General features: G+C 45.0%; 1 protein-coding gene across 1 annotated transcript in view; it reads left to right on the forward strand.

Annotated features, from left to right (window-relative positions):
* spata20 (spermatogenesis associated 20) overlaps nt 1-21,900 on the forward strand; it is a 113,910-nt gene that overhangs the window by 31,373 nt on the left and 60,637 nt on the right. Inside the window, exons 3-6 of the mRNA XM_080542612.1 lie at nt 11,613-11,677; nt 11,797-11,951; nt 12,474-12,617; nt 12,927-13,128. Of these exons, the coding sequence (XP_080398738.1) occupies nt 11,613-11,677; nt 11,797-11,951; nt 12,474-12,617; nt 12,927-13,128 (566 nt within the window). The remainder of the gene's footprint in view (nt 1-11,612; nt 11,678-11,796; nt 11,952-12,473; nt 12,618-12,926; nt 13,129-21,900) is intronic.

Here is a 21,900-nt window from a genome sequence, read left to right on the forward strand (position 1 = left end):
ATGTGGGGTCTTTGTGCCACATCATCACAGAAAGAAGTGTGTATCTTTGCTTCTGAACATGCTATTTTCATCTAATTTATGTCTATACATTTGTAAGAATAATAATTTAAAAGAAACACAATTCATTCTATACTAATTATATATTATATTATAGGCTATATAATATATATTATAATTATAGGGTGTTCTTTCACGTCAACCATCAGATATGACCTATTCTCAATGTATATGTGCACTTTGGGTGTACCCTTACCCCAAAAAAATATTTTTATTTTATTTTATTTAAACAAAGTCAGGGTTCGACGTTAAGGTTATTTTCTAGTGCTTCTCAAATCTACTTGCCCCATCTACATTTTTACTTGCCCTGCCTACCGGCTGTGTGGCGCATATATTTCTCTCACAACATACTTCTAACTAAGATCTGTTGTTTGTTGATTGTGTGTAAATCGCTACAGTACACAACGTTTGTTAAAAAACGAGAGAATTGGTTCCAACTATAACTTATTTGTAGCATGGACGGGTATATGCAATATGGGAGAAATGTAACCTGTCAATCAGTAGTCATTTCAGATCAGTGAAATGAAAAGTGCTATTTCAGAGTATTCAGACAGACACAGACACACACACACACACACACACACCAAGCCAAGTGCTGAAGCTGAATGATTGTAGAATGTTGCAGAATGGTACTGGAGCAAATGGAATGTTGGAAGCAATTTTTCTCACTTTTCACTTTTTTTGACATAATACATTAAAATGCTCATCATTTTTATTAATAAAGGGCTATCTCAGTCATTCAAACAGTTATACATAGCTGTACCTCTAATTTATAACTAACCTCTAATTTATGGAAATATAAAAATATTGTCAAGAAACATGGGTTTTCCCAGGCCGCCACACATTTAGCTACAACTTCAAGTGGGATACCATAGAACTTACTGCAAGATATGAATAACATGCACGATTCCATGACCCCACTTAACGTTAACACATTGGTAGCACTATCTGGCACAATGGTAGCACTATCTGGCACAATGGTAGCACTATCTGGCATGCGCGAATACGATGTTATTGCTAACGTCTTCACCCAACACATCTCTTGCTTGCCCAATGTTCAAAAACCTGTAACTTGATGAAGACGACTTCTTGGGCTCAGACATGAAGGACAGTTCTCCTGGCTGATAATGGTGTAACAGAAGAATGAGGAGGTCGGTGTCATCTCCAACAAGGACAGTTCGATGTTTCTATGCTGCTGTCACTGCTGTTTGAACTGTGAGCACATCGGCGTCTCGCTGAGCACTGTGAACGTCAAAACCTTGAAAGTGTTAGTCCCTCCCCCAACAGGTTTATGAAACCTCTCCTCCATCCTGGCTGACTCCATCTCTGACTCTGCCTTCACTCCAGGCATCTCCCCCACTGAACTGGTCAACACCTACAATGATGCTCTTTCCTCCTGCCTTGACCAGGTTAGTCCCACCAAAAGCAAATCTGTCTCCTTCACTCACTCTGCCCCCTCGTACACCGACCAACTCCACTATCTCAAAGCCAAAGGCCGTCAACTTGAACGCCTACACAAAATAACTGGTCTCACTGTCCATTTGGATGCTTACAAACTTCACCAACAACAATATAAAGAAGCCCTCAACAGTGCACGCTCCTCCTACTATTCCGCCATCATTGATTCTGTCCGTAACAACCCCAAAACACTCTTCTCCGCCATCAACAAACTCCTCTAGCCCATGGACACTATCTCTAACTCATTCACCACCAGCAAATGCAACCTATTTCTAACATTCTTTCAAACCAAAATTGACACAATACACAACCAGTTGACGTCTGCCTCTCCCACCACCCTCCCTGACCCCCATTCCAACCCCCCACGACCCCCAAGTCATCCTCTTACATCTTTCAATCCAATCACTGATTCTGTCCTATCCTCCACAGTCACCAGCATGAAGTCCTCAACCTGTGCCTTGGACCCCATTCCCTCCTCCCTAGTCAAGGCCTGTCTCCCCACACTCTCCCCACACTCTCCCCACTCATCACAAACATAATTAACTCCTCCTTGTCCACCGGCATTGTCCCCGCTGCCCTCAAGCTCGCTGCTATTACCCCCATACTTTAAAAAAAAACCTGGTCTCGACCTTGACACCCCCAACAACTACCGGCTCATTTTTAATCTCACCTTCCTGTCCAAAATCCTGAAAGTTGAAGAAAGTTGTTGCTGCCCAACTCAAATCCCACCTTGACTCCAATAACCTGTATGAACCATTCCAATCTGGCTTCCGTTCCAAACACAGCACTGAAACAGCACTACTAAAAATCACCAACGACATTCATCTCTGTTGACTCTGTCCACCTCACCATCCTCATCGACCTGTCTTCGACACCATCAACCATTCCATCCTCCTCACCTGTCTCCAACACATTGGCATAACCGGCACCGCCCTCTCCTGGTTCAAGTCCTATCTCTCAGACAGACATCAATACATCTCAATAAATAACTGTAAATCCTCCACTACTCCAGTCACCCACGGTGTCCCCCAGGGTTCAGTGCTAGGCCCCCTCCTCTTCATCCTGTACATCCTTCCCCTTGGACAGGTCCTCTGCCGCCACGGCCTCCGCTTCCACTGCTATGCCGATGACACCCAACTCTACCTCTCCTCCAAAACCATCTCCCCTAACACCCACTCAACTCTCACTACCTGCCTCAGCGACATAAAATCATGGATGCAACTGAATTTTCTGAAACTCAAAATAAATCAGAAATCCTCATAATCGGCCCAAAGTCCCTCACCCGTCCCACCCAGACATTCTCATTCAACATCGATGGCTTCACCGTAACCCCCTCCAACCACGTCCGCAACCTCAGCATCATCTTTGACCCCACCCTCTCGTTCCTTCCCCATGGCAACCAGGTCACTAAATCAGCTTTTTTCCACCTAAGGAACATTGCCCGCATCCGACCCTCCCTGTCCTTTTCCGCTGCTGAAACACTCATCCACGCCTTCATAACTTCCCGACTCGACTACTGCAGCATCCTCTACGGTTTGCCTAATAACATCCTAAACAAATTCCAATACGTCCAGAACTCTGCCCGTCTGCTCACCTCCACTCGCCGCTGTGACCACATCACCGCTGTCCTCCAAAACCTACACTGGCTCCCAGTCAAATTCAGGATCTAATTCAAAATCCTACTCACCACTTACAAAGCCATCAACAATCTGGCCCCCTCCTACCTTGCCGACCTCGTCCCCCCTCCACACCTCCTCCCGTTGCCTCAGGTCTGACGACCAAACCACCCTCAAGACCACCAGGACCAAGCTCTGGACCTGGGATGATAGGGCCTTTTCAGCCGCAGCCCCGTCCCTCTGGAACGCCCTCCCCAACCACATCAGACAGGCCAACACCCTCCCAACATTTAAACAGGCCCTCAAAACCCACCTCTTCAAGCTTGTCTTCACCAGTTAACCCCCTCCCCATGTGTCCCCAGCACTACCTTAATTAGGCCCCTATACTTTGTTTTATCTATTTTTTGTTTCTTTTTATTATTACTACTCTATCTTTTCAGAAAGATCTGAAGATTTTTTTAAAGCGTCTTTGAGTGTCTAAAAGAAAAAAAATATGTAATGTATTATTATTATTATTATTATTATTGGGGATAATAACCAATAATATTTTTCCCAGGATGGGGGGGGGCGTGCCACGTGACACATGATGAGGAACATTTGTGACGCAAGCTAGTCTAGGGCTAAACCAGTTGCAGAAAATGAAATTTATTCACTTATTGTGTCAACATATCATAACACACAACTTAAAGTACCCACTCGATATAGGCCTAATAAAGTTTAACGATCACTAAATACTTATAACGTGTGGATTGGATTCACTGTTCTCCTCTGCCGTAGGCTACTGGTAAGGGACCACTTTACTTGTAAACATACTTTCGTATTGGGTCGTGTTCAAAAGCAAGGACTGTGTGATCATCTAATTATGTGTATTTATGTGTTTTTAGCATGTTAATGTTCTCTCAGCATGTTGTGATGTTATAAAAATGCAGTTAGACGTTCGTAGCTATTAGTCAGGTTCCTTGTGTAATTTCGTTAAAACATTTTGGGGAGTTGGAAAACTATACATTTTTGAAAATCTTTTAGCATAACAAACCAGAAAATGTTTGATTCCATTTTCTCAAATGACAGTATGGCGGCCATCTTGGTCATTTAAAAATGGCGACCTTCAAACACAAGTTTCTCAATATCTCGCCTCCTGGATTACCTAGAATCAAGATTGCAGTTGTCAAATATACATTTTTTGGGCCAAGGAATCCAATGGTGCTAATGACAAATGATATAGATGGTCATGGTCAAATGTATAGGTGGCTATCTTGCATTTTTAATACGCATAGCTGAATTTATATTGCGGTAAACATGATCTCGGACATAATCATATTGAAATGACTATTCTGGTAATCAGGATATTTATATCTTAAAATATTTTTTATTCTCTTTATTAATTTTGTGTACAAACACAAATAAACTGTTGTCATCGAACATAGACAGTTTGTACATTATTTATCCAATCCAACCCAACTACCCACTAACCACATCCCCTTAACCCCATAACACTGTTTCCCCATCTTACCTACACATCACCCACCCACCCAGTCTACACATTTCCATTGTCCTCACTATCACCGTCACTGTCACTAGCAAGTGTGATATCCTGAGAGTCTTCATCATTTTTGGCAGTCATACATGTATGTGTGAAGAACAGTCTGCTTTACATTGACATTTGACCATCTCAATGATGGCCTCTGGTGCTGGGAGGAACTCTGTTGTGATCGGTTTCAGCTGACCATCCTTATCCTTGTAGTAGCCATTCTGTAGTGGGTCAAGGAACTCCTGCTGGGCAATGTCTGCCTGACCCCACACTCTGGCCTGGATATGGGCTCTTAGGACATGCTGCTTGAGAGCACCAAGTGTGGGTGGAAGCTTGTCACTTTGTGCCATGTGCTTGCAGAAAAGATACCATCTCAGTTTGATTGATTGATTGATTGAATTGATTGAAAACCTTTATTGTCCCCAATGGGGAAATTTTGTTGTCAAACAGCTTAGTTAGGGCAGACAGAAAACATTCAATAAAATACATAAAACAGTGCAGGCTCAATAAGTAAAAAGTTCCAAGTTCTAAAGTTCCAGCTCCAGGTCTCCCCCACCCTGCAGGGCCTGGTTGTAGAGTCGGAGTGCAGCTGGAACAAAGGACTGTCCAAATCTTTTTGTACTTTGACGGGGGAGAACAAATCTGTGGCTGAACTTGCTCCTCATCCCCGCCAGCTCGCAGTACATCGGGTGGGAGGGATTGGCCAGCATGGCCGCCAGTTTTTTCCCCATCCTCTGTTCTGCCACCACCTCTAGGCTGTCCAGCCCGGTCCCCACCACAGAGCTGGCGTTCTTCACCAGTTTGTTTAGCTTCGCAGCATCCCTGGCACAGATGTTTCCACCCCAGCAGGCCACGGCGAAGAACAGAACGCTGGCAACCACTGACTGATAAAACATTCGCAGCAGCTTGTTGCAGACACCGAAAGACCTCAGCCTTCTCAGGAAAAACAGTCTGCTCTGCCCTTTCCTGAGAAGAGCCTCGGTGTTGTCAGTCCAGTCCAGTTTGTTATTAATTTGTACTCCCAGGTACCTGTAGGAGTCCACCCTCTCGACTTCCACCCCCTTGATGGTGATGGGGGCTGGGGTCCTTCTCTTCCTCCTAAAATCCACCACCAACTCCTTTGTTTTGCTGGTGTTAAGCAAAAGGTAGTTGGTGTCGCACCACTGCACAAAGCTCTCCACCAGGGCCCTGTACTCCTCATCCCTGTCGTCTGTGATGTAACCGACGATAGAGGAGTCATCAGAAAACTTCTGCAGGTGGCACTGGTCGGAGCTAAACTGGAAGTCGGAGGTATAGAGGGTGAAGAGAAAGGGTGACAGAACAGTTCCCTGGGGGGCACCGGTGTTGCACACCACCACCTCAGACTGACAGCCCTGCAGTCTCACATACTGACGTCTGTCTGTGAGGTAGTTGTGGATCCAAGCCGTCAGGGAGTCCTCCACACACATCACTGCTAGTTTGTCAGCCAGCAGTGATGGCTTGATAGTGTTAAATGCACTGGAGAAGTCGAAGAACATGGTCCTCACCATGCTCTGTGGCCTCTCCAGGTGTGTGTAGGCCCTGTGCAGCATGTAAATGATGGCATCCTCCACCCCAATGCTCTCCTGTTATGCAAACTGCCGGGGGTCCAGGAAGTCCTTCACCTGGGGCTTAAGGTGTTGCAGCACTAGCCTCTCCAGGATCTTCATGACCTGTGGTGTCAGGGCGACAGGTCTGTAGTCGTTTGGGGTGCTGGGCCGTCCCTTCTTTGGCACTGGGACGATGCAAGAGGTCTTCCAGAGCTGTGGCACCCTCCTCAGTCTTAGAGATAGACTGAAGAGATGTTGGAATGTGTCCGCCAGCTCTCCAGCACACACCTTCAGAACCCTGGGGTTGATGTTGTCTGGACCTCTGGACTTGTTCACATTCACCCTGGAGAGCTGCCTTCTCACCTGCTCAGATGTTATAAAGCTGTGAGTTCGGTAAGTATACAGTGCATACAAACGTAGCTAATGTAGATAGCAGATCCTCTGTAACTTGGTTGGTTTGACAAAGTGTCTGCTGAGCCTTGAGGACCCAATCATCTGCTTTGAGGTAGATGTTCAGCCAGGTAGCTTTGCCTATTCTAGAAAACCGCCCAGTGTTGTCTGCTCCTGTAAATGCATAAAATGCCGGCAAAGCCTTTGCTCGATCTGCACCCAGAGCTTTCCATATTGGTTTCACTTCCAAAATCCCAGATACCATTGAAACACACATATTTTTCAGCAGGATGTCATAATTTGCAACAACCAGCACCAGTACATCTGTGTCAGGGGAGAAGAACATGAGCTGTGCATTGGAGGAGTTGCAACATGAAGCCAGAACTGCATGGTGGATCAACAAGGTGTCTGCTTCTACATGGTTGTTGCCTTCAAAGTGTAATTGATTGTATTCAACAGTCTTTGTTGCCAGATACTCCGTCAGATCAGCCTTTGTTTGGTCATGAGAAAGTAAGCGGCTCATTGGAATGTTCTTGATGTTTGTCATCTCTGATTTGGTATTGGATTGGATCCTTTCCTTGTCTTCTTTTCTCCCTTGTGATGTGCTTCAAAGAACCATGCTTGTATGTATCAAACACCAGGACCACCTCGTCGTAGTCTCTGGTTAGAGACATCAGTCTGCCGTAGAACCAATCACTTAAATCTTTGACTGTGACTACTGTTGCTGGCTTCTTTGTCAGTTTTTGGACAACAACCATGCCATCCACTAGTGCAATTTTGTGACTAGCATGACCATCTTGACTGGAGCCCAGAGTTTCAACGTCCATTGGAGCTCCACCTTGTAGTTGGTCCTGATCTGCTGTGTCTTCCTTTGCCAGCTTTTCTAGGAGGTGGATCAACTTTGACTTGTCAGTGCATGGTAGTTTATCCCCATTAGGGGCAAAGAGTGCTCTTGGTGTCTGTGTGAACTCGTAGTTGCCAACAGCCTGTTTCTGGTCAATGTGTCTGTTAGACCGGGCAAGGATCAGCAGTCTGCCATACAGATCTTTGGTCTCCTTCAGATCTACAGTTTTGTCTCGGATTTTCACAGTGGACTTCTTGTTGCCAGATATAAACATTTTGTTGTTTTCCTTCTTGACTGGTGCCCAGAGGCTGATTCCTCCATTGATTCTCTCCGACACATACTCTTCGTACAGTTTCTGCCCAGTGTCATTGATGTTCAAGATCTGTTGGACATACTCCTGTGGGACATAGGCATGTGTGATCATGTTGTACAACTTGTCACCCTCAGCGGTAACTGTGTTGCCATGACTAAGTATGGCAGCCTTAATTTTGTCAATTGCCTCATGATCTCTTCTGATGTCTGAAGATCCTAGTCCAGGATGTTCTGTGTTCTTGCCAGCTGTTCCAATGCCAAACTGACTCTTGAACTCTCTTGACAGGCATGACAGTTCGGGTGTAGCCATGAATAATCTCTGTCTAGCGTTGGCATTGTTGGAGATTCCAATAAGTCCAGAGTGGACCTTCATCTGCTTGTTGAGATGTTCGCATGTATGGTCTGCACCTATGGACACAAATGGAAAGTCATTTCTGGTGACTGACAGATTACCTGTTTGGAGTTCCTTCCAGGTCTCAGGATGATTGGTTCTGAGGTCATGCATACAGCAATGTATCTTGGCCAGAGTCGCTTGTATTTGATCCGGTCAAAAGCAAAGAACAGCTTGCTGAGTGCTTCTGCAGCTTGCAGATGGAGTGTCAGATCAGCATTGCGAGATGCAGCCACGAAGAACAGAACTGTCTCCACTCTGTGCAGGTAGTTCATGATGGACCTGAACATGGCGTTTTGGGCTTTCTGTGTTTCCCACTCCTTGAATGCTTTCACCACCTCAGCAGTAGCCAAGGCTTCGAGGAGGGTATCGTCCAAGATGATCTAAACCTGTGCCATTGATCAGTTGTACTGATTTCTAACTAGCACCATTGGATTCCCTCCCCCCAATAATGTATATTTAGCCAGTGGAATCATGATCCTAGGTAATTTAGGAGTGAAGATATTGAAAAACTAGTATTTAAAGGTCGCCATTTTAAAAGTCCAAGATGGCCGCCATATTGGCTTCTGGGGAAATGGAATCATGCATTTTCTGATTTGTTATGCTCTAAGGTTTTCAAAAATATATCGTTTTCCAACTCCCTTTTTTTTTTTTACGAACTCATATATGTGAACATAGTGAACTGGACTATGTGCCATTCTTAGCTGCTAGCTGTTAGCAGTGTTTGTTGTGACTTTTCTCCCATTCTGTGTTTGAGGTGTATCAACATTCAAATACTCGTGTCGTCTTCAATTTCTGTCCGATTTCAATGGGTGACACACAGGGCTGCCAAGTTTCACCAAAAGTTAGAGTGAGATTTTTTGGCGGAGCGGCCCAAAACTGTGCACGTTTTGGCAGCGGCAGCCCCTCTCTCCCACCCAATTATTTGTGCTAGTTTCCTGCAATTTTACATGTTGTTCATAATAAACCAGCACAATAAATGAAAATAATAACTAATAAATAATAACATTTTATAAAACAAGAAACAAATTCAGACAATATATCATATTTATGAAATCTTAATAAACAAATACAGTAGCCTACAGACTCTAAAAGAAAAATTCAACAGGACTCAGCCCCTTGGTCAGCAGCAGAAAGACCCGTGATCATCATCTTATATACAGTGCATTGGTCATAGATGGCTATCATGTTATACAGTACATACCAGGGTTTTTCCTGGGTCAGAATGAGGGCTTGGTGGGTGATTTTGTGCGCGCGCAGCGCGCCCCAAATGTTTTTGAGGGACCCCCAATTGTTGTATTTGTATTGTAAGTTGTAGTTATTAATAATAATTATTATTATTAATGTACCTGGTTATGTTACAGTAGAGAAACAAAAAACTGTTACCAAAACAGAGTATTTCCTAGCTAAGATTGGCAAAAGATTGGCGTGGTGCAACCGAAATTAGTAAACAACTAGTTTGAAACTAACTAGTAACAACTAGGGGTTTAGTAACTACTAATTACGCCATATTGGTGCAACCCAGTCCAGTAGGCTACCAGATACGATGTTGTAATGTAATGTATGCACATATTTTGCTACCACGGTTGCCAGACGGAATTGACAATGTCCAGCCCAACCGGTCTAAAAGCTGCCGAATCCACTTGTCCAGTGTGACCAAAAGTAGCCCAATCTGGCAACCCTGCTTGCTACGTTCTTGCAGCTCGCGTGAACACAGGTTCTTCCATCAGCGCTCACCTGTCGCTTCGATTGCAGACTCAAGTTAACGCGCGTGCAGAAAGATGCCACGAAACTCATGTCCGGTAGCTTTCTTTCAAGGAATTTCAAAAATAAAAGTCCCGTAAAACAATTGTTATTTCTCGCCGTGAGAAATAGAGATGCGGCGTGAGAGCGTGAGAACTGGTTGAAATGTGTGAGTCTCACGGTGATTGCGTGAGACTTGGCAGCTCTGGTGACACATCATTTGAAAGCTTACAATCTGTAGTTTCTATGTAGGCAACTAATGGAAACATTGGCTGGTGTCACATTTGGCAAATATGTGGTGTTGGGGTAGTAGTACCCCACATACAGGTATAAGACTAAAGAATATCCTTTGAAAAAGTGTTTTATTGGAAAGATTGACCCCCAAAACTTAGGAAAAGATACCAAATATGTTGGATAGGTATACACAGGCCCTCCAATATTAACATTTACCCAGATGGCGTGACTCTAAAACATTGTCTTTTGACCTTGAAATAAGTATGATCCAATACATCCATTAAGTAAGACTTTGAATATATGATGCAGGAGGGAACAATAAAAACTATGAAACATTACTATTGCAATTTCTCCTGGGTTGGGCCTTTTTTTTTGTTAGATTGACTGGACTACTAGGGACCAAATGGATTACTTTTTGTTAGGATAACTGACGAATAGATGATTCACTTACTCAGACAAATGTATTTGTTGTAAGTCACTCTGGATAAAGGCGTCTGCTAAATGCTAAAAAAATACTCTGGTAGTTATGTTTGCCTTTTGGTTGACAGCAAAAGAGGGAGAGGAGGATAGAGAGATAGAGAGGGAGAAAAGGAGAGAGAGCAGGATGGAGTCAGCACACCAAAGAGACAGCAAGAACCAGGTGAGAAAGTGGACAGGTAGTCAAGACCACATAAGTAGCCTTGTGAACCGATGGTTCTGGAGCCTAACGGCCCATAGGGCAGGAGCCTATCTCCTGTTTCCGTAGCGTGAGGCGGCTTGATGTACAAGTACACCCCCTGGACATGACGCTGGTATGTCGCAGGGTCCATGCCACCCCAATTCGAATTCAATGCCAATTCCAATTCCACGGTCCATGCTACCCCCCCAAGGCAGCAAACCTAGGGGAAACACTGAACCCTAACCCTGACCTGTAACCCTAACCCTAACCTGACCTGTAACCCTAACCCTGACCTGACCTGTAACCCTAACCTGACCTGTAACCCTAACCCTGACCTGACCTGTAACCCTAACCTGACCTGTAACCCTAACCTGATCTGTAACCCTAACCCTAACCTGACCTGTAACCCTAACCTGACCTGTAACCTGACCTGTAACCCTAACCTGACCTGTAACCCTAACCTGACCTGTAACCTGACCTGTAACCCTAACCCTGACCCTAACCTGACCTGTAACCCTAACCTGACCTGTAACCCTAACCTGACCTGTAACCCTAACCTGACCTGTAACCTGACCTGTAACCCTAACCTGACCTGTAACCCTAACCTGTACTGTCCTTTTGTCTTTCCAAACAGTAGGCAGGAGGAATCATGTGGATCAGAACTGTCATATAACAGCTTTATTGGAGGAACTACTGTGATCCGTTGTGTGATCTTGATGGCCAATAAAAAGCCTTGTTGTCCTTGTAAAAATACCATTGTATCTCTGTTTCATCTTTGTTTTTGTGTTTTGTTTGTGTCTAATTTCACCTCAGGTATCCGTGGGGACAAGACGCCTTTGACAAAGCCAAGAATGAAGACAAGCCCATCTTCCTGTCAGGTGACTAGCTTCCTTCTCATCTTCCCCCCCTTCCCCCCAATCTGCTTACCTCTCTCACCTGTACTGCAGTTGTCACTGTAGTGGTGATGGTGGTCTCTCTCTGGTCCTCTCCTGGGCAGTGGGCTACTCGACATGCCACTGGTGCCACGTCATGGAGAGAGAGTCCTTCGAGGACGAGGAGATCGGACGAATCCTGAGCGAGAACTTCGTCTGCATCAAAGTCGACCGTGAAGAGAGACCTGACGTAGACAAGGTCTACATGACCTTCATACAGGTGTGTGTGTGTGTGTGTGTGTGTGTGTGTGACACACGTCATATTTACTGTATATGATTAAATGGCCCAGATGAAGTACACTCTCTCCTATTTTAGAGACTCTATACTGGCTTCCTGTTAAGTTCAGAATAGATTTCAAGATCCTTCTGCTTGTTTATAAAGCTCTCACTGGCACAGCACCAGAATATGTTCAGACCTTTTGCTAGCATATCAGCCCAATAGAGCTCTCAGGTCTTCTGACGCTGGTTTTCTCTGTCTACCACATGTACAAAAGAAGAGATTTGGTGAGGCTGCATTCTCATTTTATGCACCCAGATTGTGGAATGCACTGCCAGTTTACATTACGTAGAGATGCAACCTCTGCAAATATGTTCAAGTCAAGACTAAAAACCCATCTTTTTAATATTGCCTTTAAATGACTAAATAATTAAATTAGGATTAAAGCGCTATACAAATAATGAGAAAATATATTATTATTATTATTATTATTATTACACGGTTTGACACACGCTTGTTTCCCAGGCGACCAGCGGAGGCGGTGGCTGGCCCATGAACGTGTGGCTGACCCCTGACCTCCGGCCCTTCATCGGGGGGACGTACTTCCCCCCCAGAGACGGAGGGCGGAGGCCCGGCCTGCAGACCGTCCTCACCAGGATCATGGACCAGGTAACCATAGCAACTCTGGATGGGTCATAATAACTGACTGATGTGATGATCTAGAAATGTACAACGTTCTACTGTCATACCTGTCATCATACCTGTCATCATACCTGTCATCAAACCTGTCATCATACCTGTCATCATACCTGTCATCACAGACCTGAACGTGTTTTCTAGTCAAAGCTGTGGAGAACATCATAGGCTTTGAGGAAATATCTAATCCCCTAGTAGATAGCCCCCCCCCCCCCCCCCCCCGCCCCACACACACACACACACACACACACTCCCTGTCTGTTGGCTCTGTGTGTGTCTCAGTGGCAGAGTAACCGTGCTGCGCTGGAGGCCAGTGGTGACAGGGTGCTGGAGGCCCTGAGGAAGGGAACCTCATTGGCTGCCAGCCCAGGAGAGGCCCCGCCCCCAGCCCTCAGCGTAGCCAATCGCTGCTTCCAGCAGCTGGTCCAATCATATGAGGAGGAGTACGGAGGCTTCAGAGACGCACCCAAGTTCCCCACGCCAGGTAGTACACACATGAGTATCAGTCAGGTTTTAGAACTTCATTTTCTACAGACACATGTACTATATTATACATACAGTACAGGCCAAAAGTTTGGACACACCTTCTCATTCAATGTGTTTCCTTTATTTTCATGACTATTTACATTGTAGATTCTCACTGAAGGCATCAAAACTATGAATGAACACATGTGGAATGATGTACTTAACAAAAAACTGTGAAATAACTCTAAATATGTCTTATATTTTAGATTCCTCAAAGTAGCCACCCTTTGCTTTTTTGTTGTTAATAAAATATATATTTTTTGTTGTTAATAAAATATATTATAATAATATTAAATATATATATATATATATAATAACATATTATTATTAACACATATTATATTAAATATTATTATTATATATTTTATTAACAACAAAAAAGCAAAGGGTGGCTACTTTGAGGAATCTAAAATATAAGACATATTTAGAGTTATTTCACACTTTATTGTTAAATACATAATTCCTATGTGTTCATTCATAGTTTTGATGCCTTCAGTGAGAATCTACAATGTACCAAATAGTCATGAAAATAAAGGAAACGCATTAAATGAGAAGGTGTGTCCAAACTTTTGGCCTGTACTGTACATATACATACACTTATTTGACCATATCAAACTTGAGAGAGATAAAGGAAACTATACAGGGATGCAGTGTTTCCCCTAGGTTTGCTTCCTGGGGGGGTGGCATGGACCGTGGCATGGGCCCCCCTAGGGGGTTAGACCCTGCGACATACGAGCGTCCAGTTGAATTGAGTTGAATTGGTGTACTTGTACATTAAAGGCTCTCACAGAGTCGGGCGGAACGTACGCGGAACACTCACATTTTCTAAGGCGTGTTTCACAAAAGGCTGCTCGGCGTGTTGGTTGACATCGACCTCCATTAAATGTGACACAGAATTAATGACTAGGCTGATGATGTACATCAACTGAAAAAATAAATAAATAAACAAATTCAAACAGAGAACATCGGGGGTGCTGGAACCAATATTTTTTAAAGGGTCGTTGAGGTGTTCTTGGGGGGTGTTCACGCATAAAGTATTTTTCTCATGAAAAACAGCTGTCAGCAGTGTTATTACGGGTACGTTCGTAAATGCACGAACGGTCAGTTCGCTCGGACAAACCGTCTTTTCAGTCAGAGCACCCATCTCTGAGCGCAGTGTTCTGCCCCCCCACAAAAAAGTGAATGTCATCAAGAAGATGGAGAAGCTAAAACCTCAAGCCCAATTTATACTTCTGCGTCGAATTTACGCGCGGCTACGCCGCGACTGTCTTTGGATTTAACCAGTTGGTGAAGATTTATGAGCAATAGGCTATTTAATTTGTGTTGCTCATCTAACAGCAATACGGTGAGTCTTGTTTAATTTCTATGAGTGTTTTCCTTGTAGGCTATGCTTGAGTGATATGTTTCAGTTTGTGGGCTTATTGTAATTGTTGGCTATAAGCCAACGAGACCCCTATTATGTAACGTTATGCTTGCTATAATCAGATTAAGATTCAGATTCAGATTCAGATTCAGATAACGTTTATTGCCATTATGCTTGACACATATAGGAATTTGTTTTGGCATTACAGAAGGTGCATTTATGCTTTTTTCACATATACATGAACAAAAACAAGTACAAATACAAATGCAAAAACAGGCAAAAACAGGACAACACAGGACAGACAGTGCATGGATAGTGCTGTATATAAAGTGCAGTGCAGAGTTATTCAGGTCCAGTGCATGTTCAGTCCTGGGCAGACTTAGAGGCGGGGGGGAGGGGGAAGCCAGAGTCATTTAGCAGCCTGGCGGCTGAGGGGTAGAAACTGAGCCTGTGGCGGGCCTTTAATGTCTTAGGCAGCCGCAACCTTCTCCCAGAGGGGAGCAGGGTGAGGAGGCCGTGGCCGGGGTGGAAGGGGTCGGCCATGATCTTCCTTGCCCTCCTCAGAGCCCTGGTGTCGTGCAGGGAGTTGAGGGAGGGCAAGGGACAGCCGATCACCCTCTCTGCTGAACGTATCACCCGCTGCAACTTGGCCTTGTCCTTGGTCGTTGCAGCAGGGAACCAGGTGATGATGGAGTGGGTGAGGATGGACTCTATGATGGCCGTGTAAAACTGGACCATCATGGACCTCGGCAGCCTGAATTTCCTCAGCTGCCGGAGGAAGAACATCCTCTTCTGGGCCTTCTTCGTGAGGGCCTCGGTGTTCCGCTCCCACTTAAGGTCCCGGGAGATGGTCATGCCTAGAAAGCGGCATGACTCCACGGAGGCCACCGGGGTACCTCCCAGCGTGATGGGAGGGGGCAGGGCTGCTTTCCTACGGAAATCCACCACCATCTCCACTTCAGATCATCATCGCCTACTTTGGTAATAAGTGTGTATGGTCGCTGCTGTTGCCACCTGTTTTATCATGTTTCTGTGTAAGTCTGGCTTGCCGGACGCTTTCCAGCCAGTACCTAGCCGCTGATGTATGAATGTTTGTGTGTTAACATTAGTAGCCAAATATTGAACCTCCTTACACAAAATAGATCCCACGGCAGGGTCTAGATGCGTTGTGTGTGTGTGTGTGTGTGTGTCTAGACGGGGAGGGGGGGTGGGTTCGGATTTGAGGTTCGGCCCTGCAGCCTATGTGCTGTAGCCTACACTTGAATCCAGATCCACATATGCATAGGTGAAAGTTGGAGGCAGCTGTTAAGCAGGTAAAACATTGCTACTCTGAGACACTGCAACAACAATTCTCAGATGGCAACGCTGCCTCTGTCTGGAAGGGTCTAAAACAAATTACCAACTACAAACCAAAACCCCCTCAGACCACAGAAAACACTCTCCTTGCAAATGAGCTGACCAAGTTTTACTGCAGATTCGAACTACAGTCTGCCCCCTCTGCTACTGCCCCCCCTCTCCCCAACCTCCCCTCCTCCTCCCTTCCCTTCCCTGAGCCCCACCCCCTCTGCCCGCCCACACCTCTCTGTCTCAGAGAGAGAGGTGAACCGCCCCTTCCTCTCTGTCTCAGAGAGAGAGGTGAACCGCCCCTTCCTCTCTGTCTCAGAGAGAGAGGTGAACCGCCCATACCTCTCTGTCTCAGAGAGAGAGGTGAACCGCCCCTTCCTCTCTGTCTCAGAGAGAGAGGTGAACCGCCCATACCTCTCTGTCTCAGAGAGAGAGGTGAACCGCCCCTTCCTCTCTGTCTCAGAGAGAGAGGTGAACCGCCCATACCTCTCTGTCTCAGAGAGAGAGGTGAACCGCCCATACCTCTCTGTCTCAGAGAGAGAGGTGAACCGCCCCTTCCTCTCTGTCTCAGAGAGAGAGGTGAACTGCCTGTTCAAGAGACAGAACCCCCGGAAGGCGGCCGGACCGGATGCTGTCTCACCCTCCATGTTGAAGTTCTGTGCTGACCAGCTGTCCCCTGTGTTCAGCAACATCTTCAACTCCTCCCTGGAGTGCTATCAGGTATCAGCCTGCTTCAAGACCTCCACCATTATCCGTGTCCCCAAAAAGTCGAGGATCACAGGCCTGAATGACTACAGACCCGTTGCCCTGACCTCTGTAGTCATGACGGTCTTTGAACGCCTCGTCCATGCCCACCTGAAGTCCATCACAGACCCTCTCCTAGACCCCCTGCAGTTCGCGTATAGAGCCAACAGGTCCGTGTAAGACGCGGTCAACATGGCTCTACACCATGTCCTGGATCATCTGGACACGGCCGGGACCTACGCCAGAATCCTGTTCGTGGACTTCAGTTCGGCGTTCAACACCATCTTGCCACCCATACTGGAGTGTGGGCTCTCTGCACTGCAGGTGCCTGACTACACCTGCAGGTGGATCACAAACTTTCTGTCCAACAGGACCCAGCGGGTGAAGCTCTGAGCTGAGGACCATCAGCACCGGTTCCCCGCAGGGCTGCGTCCTGTCTCCCCTCCTGTTTTCCCTCTACACCAACTGCTGCACCTCCAGCCACCAGTCGGTCATGCTCCTTAAGTTCATGGACGATACCACCCTGGTAGGGCTCATCTCCAGGGGGGATGAATCTGCTTACAGGAGCGAGATCGACTTGGTGGTCTCCTGGTGCACCCGGAACAACCTAGAGCTGAATGCTCTTAAGACAGTGGAGCTGATAGTGGACTTCAGGAGGAACCCACCCCCTCCCACTCCAATCATTCTGGGAGGCACTCCAGTCACCACAGTGGAGTCATGCCGCTTCCTTGGGGTGACAGTCTCTCGGGACTTGAGGTGGGGGCCCAACATCGACGTCCTCACAAAAAAGGCCCAGAAGAGACTGTTTTTCCTGAGGCAGCTTAGGAAATTCCACCTCCCAAAGACCACGCTGGTGAACTTCTATACAGCCATTATTGAGTCCATCGTCACCTCCGCCATCATCATCTGATTCCCCGCTGCAGCGGCCAAGGACAAGGCCAAGCTGCAGCGGGTGATGCGCTCGGCGGAGAGGGTGATTGGCTGCCCTTTGCCCCCCCTTGAGGCCCTGTTTAAAAGTAGGGCTTTGGGGAGGGCCAGGAAGATCATGGCTGACCCTGCACACCCAGGACACGGTCTCTTCGCCCCGCTCCCCTCAGGCAGGAGGGTGTGGTCTCTAAAAACTGTGAAGGCCCAACATGCACACAGCTTTTTCCCCACAGCCATCCGGCTCCTAAATGCTGCTGCCCCCCCCCCCCCCCCCACGAGACTACTGGTGGACTAACGTTACCAACGAGCCCATGGGCTTGCCACTCGCCCGATTCAGCCCGTCCCCCCAAGGCAATTGTAGGGGAAACACTGGGGATGATCATGTTGTTTCTACAGAAGGCTTTTGACACTGTGGACCATCATATTCTTTTCTCTAAGCTGAGGTGTCTGGGTCTAAGTCAGATGTCAGTTAAATGGTTTGAATCATACTTATCTGACAGATCTCAGATTTGTGACCCCAGGGGTCCAGAGGTTACCCCAGGGGTCCAGAGGTTACCCCAGGGGTCCATTCTGGGTCCATTACTGTTTCTGATCTATGTCAATGACATGCCGGCAGTTGTAGGGTTCTCACCTATATGCAGATGATTCAGTTCTCCTGGTGTCAGGAAAGGACCCAAAGGGGATAGAGGCCTTGAGCAGGCAACTTGCATTGGTAAGGAGGTGGTTCATTGACAATAATCTGTCATTACATCTCAGTAAAACCGGATCTAACTATTTTTATTTGGGTCAATTCAAAAGCTAAAAAAGAAGTTGATAGGATCAGAGTAACTTGATGTCATTGTGTCCAGATCAAGTGTTACTCAGCTTAGGCTTGACTCAGAGAAAAGGACGCCCCTGCCATGCATAATCCCATGAGATGCCATTCAACATGAAGGCGACTCTCATGACTAATTAGGATTGACGCAAGCTCAGGTCTGATCATCTTGTAGCTGGCCACCTTTGGCGAGGGTGTCTAGTGTCAAGGCCGAAACACCCCATGAACCAAGTGAACGCTACTGATGATGCTTCCCAAATTACAGACTAACCCCAGCTCCCCTGCATTAGAAACTATCTTGGATTAACACTGGACCAACCCCTTTCAGGGGTCTTAATTGCAGAAAGAGTTATTGCAAAGAATGCAAACAAGCTAAAGTTTCTGTAAAGAAAAGAAGAATTAAAAAGTTGCTTGTGTCTGCACTCATTCAGTGTCATTTAGACCAGTGGTTCCCAACCTTTTTTGTCTTGTGTACCTCTTGAGCTGTTTTGCCATGCCAGAAGTACCCCCTCACTCATGCGTGTTGATTATTTCCAAAACATTTCAATTAAACACTAACTTGCAAATATAACATTTATTATACAACAGTTAGTTCCGACCAAGTGATTTGATTGGACAAGAGGCATTCCATGAGTGCCGATATACAGTATAACAACACTGGGACTTTTAACTATATGTATCTGTCCACCGCACATGTGTTCTATTACAGTTTTTTCCAATTGCTAACACAATAAAATGACATGCATAGCACAATTATTTAAACTGACACACAGAGAGCAAAACCTCTTCTCAAGTCTCCAAAACTCTAAACACATGTTCTGCTTTACACACATTTTGCTATTCAAAATGGCACTTTTTAAATGCACTAAACACGGTTCTCTGCCTAAGACACAACAATCTGACATAAAGTCACATGTTTGCCATTTCAAAACACTGCCATTCAAAATTAGACTACATGAGCTAATTAGCCAATACATGTGCCACCTGGCCAAACACCTCAATGTTTAATTCATTCATCACACACACACACACACACTGCCACGAGACAGCCAGCGAACGTCTGTGTGAAGCAGTAGCTGCTCATGCTCTGACCCGCTGCCATGACAAAGAGTTTGAAACAGTCTGTGGTTCATTGGCCGGGACTAGGGGTGGGACGATTAGAAAATGTCATGTCACGATTATCGTGGGCAAAATAATCGCGATCCACGATATTATCGAGATAATTATTTTTTTTTTTTTTAAATTAGAATGCCAATAAAACACACTGTAATCACTTTAACTTAGATTTTGTTGTATTTTTATTGAATCATGTTAATAACATTAACATCATTTTAAAAACATCTTGACAAAAATAAAAATCTTTAATAAAATCTTAAATAAGGTAATGATAAATTATAAGGTATCACTGCATAAATAAAGGAAAAAAATACTGTCAAACAAAACTTGAACACTGACACTTTTCTGTCATCAAACTGAGTGCTAGCCTTGTGGCTTAGAGACTTGAAAGCTTCAAGATAGGTTAAAGTGCAAAAATGTCAGCATGTTCACTTTTTCTGCCTTTAGCTGTGCTCGGAGAGGTGTGAGTATGTCAGTTTGGGGCAACATAGACTTCACCCCTGGTGCCACGGATAGGGGTTTCAAGCGGTGGGACAGCAAAGGGATGGTTACTATCGGACATTTATATGATACGGGAATACTACTTTCATTTGACCAATTATGTAAGAAATATGACCTACCACGAAATGAGTTTTTCAGATACCTTCAGATACGAAGTTTTTTAAATAGCCAAAAAGACACTGGCCTCTGTCACCAACCCTCTCTGCTGGAGGAGATATATGATAAAGGCAAACCTGCATTTACGCCCAAAGACTGGAATAATGACCTGAACATTAATACTGATGCAGCAACTTGGTCACTAATATGGCAATCGGCAAACGACATCTCAATCTGTAATAGGACGAAGGAAACTTTTAGACTACTACAACGTTTGCAGATTACTCCCCAATTTAGACATAAAATGGATCATAACAAATCGGAAATGTGTACAAAGTGTATTACCGAGGTTGGGAGCTTTGTTCATTGTGTTTGGACTTGTAGATATATAGATGATTACTGGAAAGGTATAGTGGATAAAATCCATCTAATTCTAGATGTTACATTGGATAAGGACCCCATGTGTCTATTGTTTGGGTTGCCAGACAAACAACTTAAAAGTATGCATTCCAAAAGACTTCTGTGTATCCTCACTTTTTGTGCAAGGAAAAATATATTGCTGAAATGGATAGACTGCAAACCGCCTACAATAGCTGGATGGCACACGGTAATTTTTGATATGATTCCTATGGACTATCTGACATATAGGTATAAGTGTAAGATAAAGACATTCTATAAGATTTGGTCTCCGTTCTTAGATTATATTGGTACCAGACTGGCTGCCATTGTAATGAAAGGTTTGGTGGATTACACTCAAGAAAGTACACAAGACTAATGTGTAACAGATCTACAATGTATGGGTCACAATATTATTTACTGTGCTGGTGTTGTGCTGCCGCTGTGTTTAGGACTGTAAGACATGGATGCTGTCTCCGATGGGGGTGATCCCCCCATATATTATGGCATTTGTTGTCATTTTCTTTTCTGTTTATTTCTGATATGTGACATGGCCTCCTCCCCCCCTGTTTTTTTGTTTTTGTTTTGTTTTGTTTGTCTTTGTTTTTTGTTTGTTAGTTTGTTTAAAAAAAAAAAAGAGAGAAAGAACATTTTCTGTTATTGTTTATGGACAATGTACTGCATAACAAAGTGCAAAACTAGTTTTCTACTATTAATGGGACAATAACCTCCCCCACGGATACTAGTTGTTGTTGTTATGTCCTGTTGTGTACATGTCTCTGTGAAACTCAATAAAAAATATTAACAAAACAAAACAAAAACACACATAGGTCACATACATTAATACATACAATAAAAACAGACAGATCAAATCATGATACAGGTGATGGTACTCCTGCTGGGCATTGCTGCCTGACGCACCTCCTACAGTGCCTTTAGAACAGGTGTGCTGTGACACCTCACTGAACACCTATGTGGGCCTAACTGGGTCATCAGCTGGGGACCACCAGTCAGACAAAGCAGTGTTTATAAAATGTAGTGCCTATTTAAAAAGTCCAGTCATTTAAAAATAATAATAATTAAAAAAAACAAAAAAAAAACGATTATGACGATTATTCAACTAATTAAAATTCTCCACGATAAAGTTATCACGGGTGTTTTTATCGCGATTAACGATAAACACGATAATCGTCCCATCCCTAGCCGGGACTGAATTAAGTTAATCACCTTAACTGCGTCATCCATAACTGCACTTAACTCGGGGCTCATCTTTTTGCTGGCGAGTGCCTCCCGGTGAATAATACAGTGTATCCACTTAATTTCGGGGTTCATCTTCATCACACGCCCAAGCAGCCCACGCACCTTACCCGTCATTGCTGCCGCTCCATCGGTACAGATGTGACTGCAGGATTTCCACTCCAGATCGTTGT

This window comes from Nansenia antarctica (assembly GCF_963989245.1).
Source record: "Nansenia antarctica genome assembly, chromosome: 11".
NCBI lineage: Eukaryota > Metazoa > Chordata > Actinopteri > Argentiniformes > Microstomatidae > Nansenia > Nansenia antarctica.